Below are 13,806 nucleotides of genomic sequence, written 5' to 3' on the forward strand. Positions count from 1 at the left end.
TGTTTACTATTAGATCATTAACATACTTTTAGTAGAGTTAGGTTTCCATATGACTTATAGTGTTTACTAGTTTTTGTTTCCTATGCTTTTTTGTGATTCAAATTAATTTTTAATTTTGACGAAGCATTTAAAACTATTAAGGCTACAATAACATCATATTTGAACTTTCTCTTGGAAGTTCAAAAAGTTTGAAAATCAAAGGTCTAAGTGAAAACATGAGTAATGACAACATTTTCACTATTTTTTTTGAGCCCTTTTGAATTTTTCTACTTCTAAATTCTTTGCAATTTTGTGTTCTCACTTTGGAACATTTTGTTACAATATTATAGCCACTAGAACAAAAGAAGAATAGTCACAAAATAGCTCTAAAAGCCAGAAAAATAAAAGGTAAAAAGGAGAAAAGAAATTAAAAAAAAAATTAATTTGGAAGTGGATTTGAGTTTTTCTTGCTTGCTTGTGTAATCAAATTCTAAAACTAATCTTGGAACTATTTTTGTGATGTTCTAACTTCCTAATTATGTCTTAATTTTTTACTTGTCTATATTCTTGAAATTTTTTGAAGTTTGTCACACCTATTATTGTTAGAATTTGAACTTATTTTAATTGTGTTTTTATTGCTTATCTTCTAAAAAAATATTATAATGTTGTTTTGGTGTACAAATTTCTTATGAAGCTAATAGAGACACTTGTCACCTGGTATTGGAATATTGATCATTAAGTTGGATCAGAGTAAATCAAATTTACATTTTCACATGCAAATAGATGGGATGATAAATTAAGAAAATGAATGGAATTAAATGAGACACATGATAAATTAAGAAAATGTTTACATGCATGTGTTTTGTAAATAAAAAAATAAAAAGAAAGTAGTGAATCTGGACAACGTCCGATTCCGATGGTGCAAGAAGACAAACAAAATTCCCGAATATAGAAATGAAGAAACCCACATATCGGAGATGACAGAGAGCAACGTTAACGAATAACGATCCCATTCCCATTAATGCAATTCAACTATCAAGAACAAAGAAACGCTCCGATATTCAACAACAATGGGTTTGAGATCCCTCTTCAACCGCAACAATGAGGCGAACCTCTCCGCCGCGCCCTCCCGGTCGACGTCGCTCTCGGTGCGGTCGCGGACGCGCCTGGCGGGGGAGCTGGAGGAGGTGTTCAAGAAGTTCGACGTGAACGGCGACGGAAAGATCTCGGCGTCGGAGCTGGGGTCCATAATGGGGAGCCTGGGGCAGCCGGGCACGGAGCAGGAGCTGGAAAATATGATCCGCGAGGTGGACGGCGACGGCGACGGCTGCATCAACCTCCAGGAGTTCATCGAGCTCAACACCAAGGGCGTGGACTCCGACGAGGTCCTGGAGAACCTGAAGGACGCCTTCGCCGTCTTCGACATGGACGGCAACGGCTCCATCAGCGCTGAGGAGCTGAACACCGTCATGCGCAGCCTGGGCGAGGAGTGCTCCCTGGCCGAGTGCCGTCGCATGATTGGTGGAGTCGACAGCGACGGCGACGGCACCATCGACTTCGAGGAGTTCAGAATGATGATGATGATGGGCTCTCGCCATGACACCTCCGATAGGGTTAAACCCACTGATCAAGCTATTTAATTTGACAACATCTTCATGCATTATTCCTTCTTATTTTTTCTCTTTCCTCTATTGTCTTCCCAATTACTTCAACAAGACATGTATTTATATTTTAATCTTCTACGTTTCTTTTAAACACATCCTTCCTCTATCCTTTGTCACGTTACATATTCAATTTCATTGTTAATAATAAATGTGTGTATATAGAGAATCACAAGCGTATAGTCATTACAATATTGTGTATGATATACTATTATAGATAATTTCATATTCATACCACTCACCTGCATGATATAACTTGTGTTTAGATAGAAATATATTTAAAGTCTTCTCTTAAAAATTGTAATCAAGCGAGACCTTAATAAAATCAAGATTCAAAAGCAAATGCAATATAGCAGTAGCAATTGAGAGAAATAAGGTTTATCACCTTTATCGTTCATAATTTTTTTAACTATGTTATTATATAAAATATTTATTAACTTCAATCATTAATTTTCATCAAAGAAACTAATTGATCATTTTTAATGAAGTTTCTTCTTTTATCCACATTCTTTTCATACACTTTAATATATTATTTATTTAATTCATCATAACTTTTATAGTTTGTTTGCATAGAGAAATTAAATAAAGTAATTTATTTATTTGAAGAATTTTAAATTCTTTGAGATGAAATGTCTTATTTAGATGAAAAATTTATAAAGAATTTGAAATTCAAGTATTTGTGAAATTTTTTTAAATAGTAGAATTTCAAATTCTTAAAAAAAAAAGTAAGAATTTAAAATTTCCTCATATTTTTTTTCTTATTTTACTTATATATTTTATCTTATCTCTTATCTCTTCATATTTTAAATTATTGAATATTCAAAAATATTTTTAAAAATATTAAATATTATCTTATTAATTTTTAAAATAATTAAATATTTAAAAATTATCTAATATTTTTATCTAGTTTAATTTAAAAATTTCTATATATAAATATATTTTAAAAATCAAGTTTACCATGATAAAATCTAATTATCATATCTAACCTAACACTTTAAAATTTAAGAAATTTGAATTGATTTATCCAAACAAAATATTCTAAGAATGATAGAAATTAAAATCAAAGTAATTCAAATATCAAGAATTTAAAATTTCTTAAATTTATAAAATTCTTCATCCAAACATACTTTTATTGTAATTAGTTGTTTTTGTAATATTTAAGATCATATACAAGTAAAGTTAAATCAAATTCTGAAAAAACAATTTACTTCCAAATTGATCTAAAGTGTAAAAAGGCCGGATTGAATTAGATTTTTGTATGTGTATTTTTATATCCAAACCAAGTGTTTATAAATGGGTTCGTGACCAAGTAATTCATAGAAAGAAAGAAAAACAATAGAAATTATGACACAAATTTTATAAAATATCGCAATCATATCTATCTATATACTATGTACTCCCTCTTAATATTTTACATCAACAAATAATTTATTTATCAAAACTAATAAAAATAGTTAAAATTGTTCATTTCTATAAACAATGTTATTTCATTCTAAAAATATCCTTTGACATGATAAAATAAATATTTCTTTTATAAAATTAAATTGATTCTTTATTTTGTTTATTAAAGATAATACAATACAACAAATTTTTTTATTTTATTTTATTCCTTAAATTAGAAAAACAAAAGATGTGATAAAAATAAGCTACGCTAAATTTTACTGTATTCCATTTTCATTTTTCTAATTCAAACAATAAATATATAAAAACTATTGTGTTTTATTATTTTATATTGTATCAACTCTGTAAAAAAAAAATAGTTTCATTTACAACTCTTCATTGAATCTTGTCTATAAATAAGTCAATTAAATTATATATACTTTAGTAAAACGACTAAAACGTTTAGATTTTATAATATAGTTTACTTACTTCTAGTCATGCATGTAATTATATCATTCCTATTATGATTAAAGAAATGATATAATTATCTTATAATAAAAAAAATTGTGGATCAACTTTCTTAGACACCAATTGATTATCAAACACCTAAAAATCGATTTTCAAGTGCAAAAACAATCTATTAGGATCAACATTCAACCAATTATGTTATGACAACACCTAAACTTCATTTATTTTTCTTTTCTATTTCTTTCAAATCAAATATAGAGACACATGTCATGGTAAGAGTTGTATTATTATTTATATAGTTTTTTGTAATACTTTTCATAGTTGTATTTATTTGTTTATGACAGATTTCACTCCTCTAAATAAGATTTTTTTTTGAAACTGTTTTTTTTACATATATATATTTAGCGTTAATCTAAAATATAATAAAAGGTACACATGTTCTCATATTAGTGGAGCTGAAAGAATTCAGGCTCTCCATCTTAATATCTTATCACTTACCAATTACCATTTATTTATGACAAAAATAATTATACAGAAAATTGGTTTTACTTGACACTTGACTTGTTAACCTTGTGGTGGCGTTGGCGCCGTCAAGAGAAAGAGGAACGGGATTGGGCCATGGCCACTTCCAAGACGCTAATGTGTTCCTTCACCCAGTTGCGTCCGCTAACATGCGCCGCATCGGCATCGGCATCGGCGTCACGAATTGTACCCCACCCACCGGACCTCGTAAAGTGGGTAACGAGAGAAGGAGGCTTGGTGCACCGCGCGGTGAGGATATCACAACTGGACTCCTCCAACGGACTGGGCCTAGTGGCCAAGGAAGAAATTCCACGTGGCACTGACCTTATTGTGCTCCCGCACCACCTTCCCCTGCGCTCCACCTCTCTCCAACACGATCCTCTGCTCCATCACTTGGCGCGCCAAGTCCCTGGTATACATGCCCTATGCGTCAATCTTTTCGTTTAACTCTTTAACAATATCGCATGTGACCTATGTTTTGGCAATTAGCCTCTACTGAGTTTTTCTATGTAAATGAATTGGACACTATGGTAGCATTTGGCAGAGGAACTATGGGCAATGAAATTGGGTTTGAAGCTTCTGCAAGAGAGAGCCAAAGTTGGATCCTTTTGGTGGCCATATATCAGCAATCTTCCACAAACATATACTCTGCCTATTTTCTTTCCAGGGGAGGATATTAAGAACTTGCACTATGCTCCTCTTCTTCATCAGGTACTATACTCTACGATTGCCAAAATTCGTTTAAGAAGGTCAAATATATTGACTTTCTTCTTAAGCTAAAATCGAATTATGGGCTATTTGAATAAATTTCTCCCAAAGTATTTCTAGGAGGAAAAAAATAACAAGGAAAAATGACATATGCTTCTTGACAAGCTAAAATTAGCTTATGCATAGTTAATTTGTAGAAGCTCTCTCATATAACTAGCTTATGCATAAGCTAATTTTAACCGATGGAGAAGTTTATTTCATTTTTATTTGATATTTTTTCTTCCTATAAATGCTTTTGGAGACACTACATGAGAGAACTTCTAAAAATTTTAGCTTGTGAAGAAGCATATTTCATTTTTAATTTCTATTTTTTTTCTCCCGGAAGTGTTTTGGAGAAGTTTATCCAAACAGGTACCTTAGCTTTTGAAGTAGTAAAATGAAGAAAAAAAAAGCTTTTAGAAAAATTAAGTGCAAAAGTTGATTTCGGCTTAAGTGAGAAACTTAATTCATTTATATTTTTTTTATTCTCTTGTACTTGTTTATGGAAAAGTTTATTCATCTAGAGTCTGAATATATGTTACTACACGCAACTAGTCCGGAATTGATTTTGTAGATTTTTTAGTATACCTACTTGATCTCCAATGACCAAAGTTAAAAAATTGTCTCAACATTGTATAGTTCGTACTGATAAATTTTGATATGCATTTGTTTTACTGCTGTGCCAATGCTTGTACTTTCATTTTGCTGTTGGGGGCATGAGAGATATGTGCTTTGATTTGAGTCCTGTAGCTAATACTTGAAGACCATCGGTAACCAACTGTAGAAGCTGAAATTGTCTGTCGTTTGTAAAACATTTCGAGTTCCTTGTGCATACCTGCAGTATGACAGTTAATTTAAGTCAATTTCATGAGGCAGGTTAACAAAAGATGTCGGTTTCTTCTTGATTTTGAGCAAGAAGTTAAGCGTGCCTTAGTAAGTCTTTCACCAGATAAGCATCCTTTTGGTGGTCAAGAAGTAGATGCATCTTCTCTTGGATGGGCAATGTCAGCGGTCTCATCTAGAGCATTCCGGTTGTATGGTGAAAAGGATCCCAATGGGATACGCATTGACATACCCATGATGCTCCCTCTAATTGATATGTGCAATCATAGTTTCAATCCAAATGCTAGAATTGTTCAGGAACAAGATACCAGTAGCATGAAGATGCAAGTGAAGGCATGTATTCATACTCTTTCGTATATACCCCCAACCCCCACCAAATCCTTCATTTCCTGCTTTTAAGAAACATATTAAATCTGAATTTATTGTTGCTGTTGTTATTTTTTCTTTGCCTCAGGTTGTGGCTGAGACATCAATCAAAGAAGATGATCCTTTGTTACTTTGCTATGGCTGTTTAAGCAATGATCTTTTTCTTCTTGATTATGGATTTGTGATGCACTCAAATCCTTATGATTGTGTTGAGCTCAAATATGATGGTGCTCTTTTGGATGCTGCAAGCATGGCAGCTGGAGTTTCTTCACCAAACTTCTCGACACCTGCTCCATGGCAGGAACTGATCTTATCTCAGCTGAATCTAGCTGGAGAAACTCCAGATCTAAAGGTAAAACTACTATTGCATGTTAGTTTTGTGCATTTCTATCTCGTATAGGCAGTTTTAATGTTTTCACTGTTGATTTATCAACATCACATCCATTATTTTTTGTCTTCCGGTTTTCCCCCTGTTAATAAATGCCATCGAGTAATATAACTGGCCAAAGCATAAGATCATCCGGAATAATTAATAATTTGCATGGTAATTGAAAGATTTTAGCACAAGAACCTTATGGTATTATAGCTTGTTTGGGTTACTGTCAGAGAGCTTTCAAAAGTACGTTTGGGTTCAAACAGCAAAAGATCAATTATCATACTTTGTATTATAGCAAAAGATTCAAAGAGCTTACTTAGATAAAAGTACGTTAAGGAGAATGGAACGGTAACTCAGACATGCTATTATTAGTCATCCCCCCTATAGCACAAGTTCATTACTTCATTTGTTTGTTTTCTGGTAACAGGTGAGCTTAGGTGGTCAAGAAATAGTAGAAGGCCGCTTGTTGGCTGCATTGAGAGTACTCCTCTCAAGTAATATGGAAACTGTGCAGAAGTATGACCTCAACACACTCCAGTCTTTAGATGCTGAGGCTCCTCTTGGTGTTGCAAATGACATAGCTGTATTCCGCACCCTAATTGCTTTGTGTGTCATTGCACTGGGCCACTTTCCCACCAAAATAATGGATGATGAGTCATTGTTGAAGCAGGGTGCATCAGGTTCAACCGAGTTAGCCATTCAGTACAGAATCCAAAAGAAATCTGTGATAATAGACGTAATGAAAAATCTTTCAAGGAGGGTAAAGCTTCTGTCGTCAAAGGAAACAGCAACTGCCGAAGGCTAAGTTATGGTGAACAATTATTTATTTGCTTCGACAACAAATTGTCACTGAGTATCTTGTTGCCTTCCCCTTTCTTTCTAAAATTGAATTTCTTTTCCCTTCTCATTATTCCCTCGCCTATTTTATTCTCCTTTTTCTTTATTTATCATCCTTTACTGATTGTAATTTTTGTTGAATTTACCTCTTTGTTTCCGTCGTTTTGGCCATCTTTTATTGAACTAGTATTTTTTTTTTGTTCAAATGGTCATTATATTTTACTCTTTTGTTTCTATTGCACTCAGGTATTGATATTTGGTGTGACTAGTTAGTTTCCCACTAGTTAAATGAAGACTAAAAAGGTAGATGAATAACCTTCGCATTGTGTGGCTTGACAATCTTCTCTGTTCTAAGAAGTGTAAATAAGAAACACGTGATATTGGTATGATACTGTAATATGTTTAATAATCATTGAATATTCTAACTAGTAACAATCGATGAAATACTTCATAATTTTAACTTCTACATGTCGTATTTTTTAATCATTGAATATTATTTATAATATACTCTCTATATATTATATACAAACTCGGATATTCTGTGGTTCAGATTAGGGATGGCAAAAATACCCGCACCCGCGGGTATCTGTGGATAAAATCCGCTACGGATAATAAATGGGTAGGCTAATTGGGTACCCGCGGATAATAGGGACGGATAAATTTTTACCCGTTTATAAATGGGGCGGGGGCGGGTATGATGATATTCATACCCGCGAGTACCCGTTTAATATTATTTCTTAAATATCCTAATTATCCTTGTACGACATAACCCTAAAACTACACTTTCTCATCTTTTTTTCTTACAAAAGTGAGGTTGATGAAGTTAACGACATATGTTAAGCATGTTATAAAATTATGTTAGAAGTAATTTGATTAATTTTCTAGCTTTGATTGGACCAATAAGATTTATGTATTTTAAGTTATTTACTTTCATTAGGAATTATGAGATTTAATTATTGTAGTTTTGGGATGAGACTTTAACTTACTTGTGAGATTGATGGATTTTAAATTATTGATTATCTTGAATTTTTATTATTATTTCAACAAAATTAACATTAAATAAAAGTTCAAAATTAACATTAAATTTTTATTTTTAATATTTCAATGACATTAAAATATAAACTTAAAATTATTTTTAATATAATTTTTTTAATTTCTTAAAAATTTTATAAATATCCATGGATATCCGTGGATATTCAAGAAATTCATGGATACCCGCTTAATGGATACCCGCACGGATATGGGGTGGATATGAGGCCAATTTTTATTCAGCGGGACGAAAACGGATTTACTATTACCCGCCCCCATGGGCCCATTGCGTTCAGATTTATATTTATCGGGTAAACTTGAATAGGACAGAAAGTCAGAAGCAAATAGAAAACTTACCGCTCACTTTCACAGTTTTGCATATATATAATTTATCAAGGTGATATTTTTTTTTTATAATTTTTTTAACTTTCAGTTGGATCATTAAACTTTTTTAATTACTTTAAAAAAAATTTAAAAAAATTTAAAAATTAAGGATTTTTGATATTTTTTCTTACACAACTGATAATCTTCTCAAACTTTTTTTTTTTTTATAACTATTTACTTTATTTTTAAAAAATTCTAACAAATCAATAATCTTCTTACACTCTTTCATAATTATTCATTACCCACTTTATTATTTATTATTTTTAAAAATAATTAAGAGACCCAACTAGTGACTAATAATAACCGGACAGAGCTCGAATAAGATGTGGTGCAAAAGAGTCTCATCATGTATTTGACGTGGCATAAGAATGGGTTAGCTGAAGTGGCGTGACGTTCCGTGTTAGATTTTAATCTTTGTCTTAAGGAAGCGTTTGGAAAGAAAATACGTCAAGCCCCGTCCATATTTTTTCAGCACAACCGTGGCATTAAGATGCACACAACTTACAGAATCCAAAACTCAGGCAGAGGCTTAAAATTCTGTTTTATAACAGGGGACAACGAATCCCCCGAAATAAAAGATATTTGTGAAGTCGCAGGATTCGTTTTAGGACAATCTCGTGCTATATGTCCTCCTCTGGACCAACAAACAAAACATGCACAAGGATAAATTAAGAGTTACTATAAAAAGGAGGAAATAGACTTCAGATAAACGAGGTTCTAAACTTTAGGCTCAAAAACATGTACAAGAAAGTCCACAAACATACAGAGGTAGAAAGTAGAAACAGAAAATTGAAAAGAAAGATAGTATAGTTCCTATTTATGATGTATGTACATGACTGTGTGCTATATATCTAGCATCTAAGGATAGCTCTCTCTGCGGATCCAAGGGGCGAGCGAGAGCGAAGACGGTTGACATCTCTGAGAAGGACACGCCTCATGTGAAGGTTGAGTGAAGGGTGCTTTGTTTTCTCCATTTCTTGCTTTATTTTTATCACTTGGTTGTGAACTGCAAAACCCATGTAGGTGCTGGTGGGAGGGGTGGGGCTGTTCTCCATCTTCTTCTGCAAACTCTCAATTCTCAAACCAAACACACCCTTCTATCACTCTAATCAAATTTTGGCTGTTCAAGGATATATATACCCTGCAACCACGAAACAAATATCATAATTTAATGAAATAAGGAAACAAAAAAATCTTTTTTTTATTTATTACAGGGCTCCCACCTTCTCCATTTGGAAGGATTTGAAGCAGACATTCAATCCACGCCCCTATAAATATATTATTATATGATTTCCTACCCATATATATATTAATTAATATCAATAAATTGCAATTTTGACCCATTGATTTGTTGCTATCTTTGCTATTAAGAACCGAAAAACAAATCAAACAGGCAATTGTGACTAATAAATTCCTTTTTAACTATGCAAATGATTCAACGCCAAATGTCCAATTTACGGTATTTATTAGCGAATCTTATTTTATGGTAATGCTACATAAACAAATTAAAAATAAATATTTCAATTTTTTAAGATTATTAAAATTTACAAAAACTTTGTTGTTGAGCATCAATTGATTGAATACGGTTCCTCATGTGCAAATAGTACTTCAAAGGAATAGGAATACTTATTCTAATTATTCCTAATTCAACTTGTCACTTTAAATTTATTATTTTAATAAATAAAAATATATTATTTTTACAATTATTATTTTTCCTTCTTCTTATTATTATCATCATTATTATTATTATTATAAAAAAATATTATCATTACTATTATTTTTATTACATAATAACAACAATAATAATAATAATTGAAATAAATAATTATGATAATACATAATATTTTTGTTACAACATTATCATTTTCAATATTATCATATGAAAATGATAAGAGTAACAATAATGATGTTAATATGTGGTATATTTTTATTGGACAGATATAATTTTAAAAAGTTAAACTAGTTTTAACTATTGGATATTTTTTTTGTTATAAATGGTTAAAGTATGTATACTTTATTCTGAAAATTGCTTTTTGCTAAAAATGGTTAAAGTATGTATACTTTATCCTCAAAATTGCAAGTGACACTTTAGAGGACAATCCAAATTCCAATCAATCGGTGTGTTCACCCTTTTAAATAGTAGAATTTGTGCAAAATTAACGTGATATAAAAGAAGGGTTGTTATTTTTTTCTCCATTTTTTTTTAAAATAAGTACCTTTCAAGTTCTCAAATATTCAATCTTTTGAATTTTCACTCTTGAAAATGAAATACTTAGTAGCCAATAATTTCACTCTCTCAAATAGAAAGTTATGTATTTTCTTTTTATGAAATTTCTTTTCTCTCAACAAAATTTAAGTATATAAAATATATTTGATACTATCTTAAAAAAGTGATGCATTGTTAATCATATTTAATTCAATTTTTTTAATATTTAACATTTTTGTTGAGTCTACAAATCATATCAGCATATTTAATTCATGATTATTATATGAATTAATGAGTAAGATTAGATATATTAACTAATAAAATATATTTGATTTTTTTTTATAATCATGATATTGATTTATTTAACATTATATTTAAGATAAGTATTTTTTTTAATATAATTTATTTTATAATTAAAATGAAGATTTTAATATTGGACATCTATATTAAAGAATGTAAGTCACTAACAAATATTGGTTAAAATATATTTGAATGATCACTTATAAATAAATATTATACTTAAGTAATATTATTACTTAAACTAATTGGATGATTATTTTAAAATAAAAATTGACTTAATTTATTACAAACTTTTTTACACACAAATGTATTTTTATCATTAAACATATTTAAAAGGTTTATAGTGGAATAATAAATACACAAAAATATCCGTCCATTATTACACCGGCTATTAATTAGTTTAAATTACTAATTAATCTGACGCATTGGCTTTTTTATTGTTTTCTTTCCTATTAACTACCAATAAATAGAGATGAGTAAGGAATGAAAATGCAATAAATTAGTTTATTCTTGTACTTACCCGACTTAAGAAAATGGTGGATTTAAATTCAATCGGATCAAAATCCAAATCATGTGGGATAAGATCAGATTAATTCGATGTTTAACTCAATATATTAATATTAACATTTTTATTGTTAAATAATGAAATAAAAATATAAAAAAATTTAATTAAGATATTTTTTTATAATATATACTTAAAATAAATAATATTCTTATAAATACAATATAATGATATACAAATCTACAAAATATTATCTATTAATTTATATTATTATTAATATACAGTTATTTTAAGAGTTTATATATTATAAAGTAAAGAATAATTGGTTAAGAACATTCGAAACATAACTCAATTTCATCCTAAAACTTATATTGAATTTAATTTTAAGACTTGAATTCGACTAAATTAATAAGAAATCGGATTCGTGAACAAGTTAAATTTTGTTCATTCCTATTTATGAAAAAAAAAACAGCAAAAATAAGATATGACAACCATGATAAATAAATTTATGTTGATCAATACAATATTATTTCAACTCCAAATGCCAAATTACAAGACTCGTTAAAAAATCTGTGATGGCACATTTAAGTGTTAAGAAAAATAAAAACCCACATGTCGATTTTTTTTTATTTTATATATATATATATATATAATTGTTGATTTTTTTTATATAAAATTATCAGTATCAATTAATTGGTACACTCCTGGTCAAAAAATTAAAAAAAATAATCGGTACACTTTTTTTTTTCTTTAGAATAGTAATTTTCTTAAATAATTTTAAAATAATAGTTTCTAGTAACTTTCAAGGTCCGTGTATTTAGTAATGAGAATATAATTGATCATGGTCCTGGTTCTATATTAGGTTTTGGTAGTTAAATAAAATAAAACATGAATGATGAAGATTGAGATGGGAAGTTGATGAAACACGTGGAGGAAACACGTCAAGTTTAGAAAGGAAATGATATGCATGAATCCATATAATATTTATGTGACAATGAAAAGTCATAAAATTTCACATATGTGTTTCCTATTTACACGTTGTCTCTACTCTAAAAACAGAAATGGTTTCCACGACACAAAAATGCTCCAAAATCAAACTTCTACCACCCTCCACCCGTGGCCATCATCGCCTAAAACGACAACTAAGGGAAGACACCCAAACCAATAGAAACTAACCACCTCCACTCAATCAACTATATTTTATGGTCTATTCACGCCCACTTTGCCATTTCTTTTCTATTTTCCACATCCAATTTTGGGTCAAATCTTTTAAAGATTTTTCAAACAGTTGGTCCTATTTTCTGTTCCTTGGTGCAAGCAACTAGTAAATCTTAGGCTGCCAAATTAGCACCGGTATGATTCCCAAATTTCTTTGTGATTTATGTTGTCATTATTTTAATTGCAATCGCATTTGTCAACGATTCATAAACGTGTAATAGGTTCATTTGGGAGACCAGTCAACTGAAAGAACTTTGAAGAAAATATAAACAAAAGGGTAAAATATAAAAGCAGTTGACCTGCATAATCTAATCACCTACACTTGCTACTGAACTTTGACAAAATATAAGAAATGGTCTTGTATGATGATTTTGTTGACATAATTATGTTAAAAGTTATCTTAATATAATTTCTGATTGGTAAACATTTTGTACTCTTAATATACATAGAAATTATTATTATTTTATTTATATTTTATGAAATTGATAAACTTTTTAACAGTATATTTTGTCCGGTTGGACTAGCATAAAACTTGGTGTTACAAAAAATTAATTTAACCTAGACCAAAAATTATTCATAAGCAAATGGTTTTGCCTAACAGATCAAAATAAAGATTGATATAATTTATATAAGAAAAATATATCTAATGAGATAGTTTTAAACTGATTCTCAAATTTTAAGAATAGATGGTTTTAATTCTTAAAAAAAAAACATAGTTAGTTTTACGTATTTGAAAGATAAAGTTATTTTAAGAGAAATTTATATATTCATGTAAAAAAGTACATCAATGTGTGTGTGGGTGTTTTTTTTGGTCAACAATCAGGGTTTAAGTTGTGACATTGTCTCTGACTGTGATTAAGTTGACCAGCCGAACAAAATTCATTTGTTAAACATGGGCGGTGCCAAACTTAGCGGGCCTCTGTGTACACAAATGATAGTATATTGTTTTTGTTCCATAGCATTTTTGGTTTTCTCACTTTTGGTCTAT

At 30.2% G+C, this 13,806-nt stretch overlaps 2 protein-coding genes across 2 annotated transcripts; both read left to right on the plus strand.

Moving 5' to 3' along the window:
• Positions 1-934: 934 nt before the first annotated feature.
• On the plus strand, positions 935-1,809 carry LOC109803340 (EF hand calcium-binding protein family). The gene has a single exon (XM_020364865.3). The coding sequence runs from the start codon at positions 1,050-1,052 to the stop codon at positions 1,617-1,619; it is 570 nt and encodes a 189-aa protein (XP_020220454.1). The 5' UTR covers positions 935-1,049; the 3' UTR covers positions 1,620-1,809.
• Positions 1,810-4,013: 2,204 nt separating this feature from the next.
• LOC109803631 (Rubisco methyltransferase family protein) lies at positions 4,014-7,420 on the plus strand. The gene is made up of 5 exons (XM_020365299.3): positions 4,014-4,422; positions 4,555-4,721; positions 5,634-5,933; positions 6,055-6,318; positions 6,770-7,420. Exons 1-5 carry the CDS (start codon positions 4,107-4,109, stop codon positions 7,145-7,147), a joined length of 1,425 nt encoding a protein of 474 aa, XP_020220888.1. The 5' UTR covers positions 4,014-4,106; the 3' UTR covers positions 7,148-7,420.
• The last annotated feature ends 6,386 nt before the right edge of the window (positions 7,421-13,806 follow it).

The sequence above is a fragment of the Cajanus cajan genome, chromosome 2, assembly GCF_000230855.2.
Source record: "Cajanus cajan strain Asha chromosome 2, NIPB_CcT2T_4, whole genome shotgun sequence".
Taxonomy (NCBI): domain Eukaryota; kingdom Viridiplantae; phylum Streptophyta; class Magnoliopsida; order Fabales; family Fabaceae; genus Cajanus; species Cajanus cajan.

Coding starts and splice junctions, on each gene's coding strand:
- LOC109803340 (XM_020364865.3), top strand. CDS start 1,050: ATGGGTTTGAGATCCCTCTTCAACCGCAACAATGAGGCGAACCTCTCC.
- LOC109803631 (XM_020365299.3), top strand. CDS start 4,107: ATGGCCACTTCCAAGACGCTAATGTGTTCCTTCACCCAGTTGCGTCCG. Junction 4,423..4,554: donor CTTGGCGCGCCAAGTCCCTG/GTATACATGCCC, acceptor AGCATTTGGCAG/AGGAACTATGGGCAATGAAA. Junction 5,934..6,054: donor GCATGAAGATGCAAGTGAAG/GCATGTATTCAT, acceptor TCTTTGCCTCAG/GTTGTGGCTGAGACATCAAT.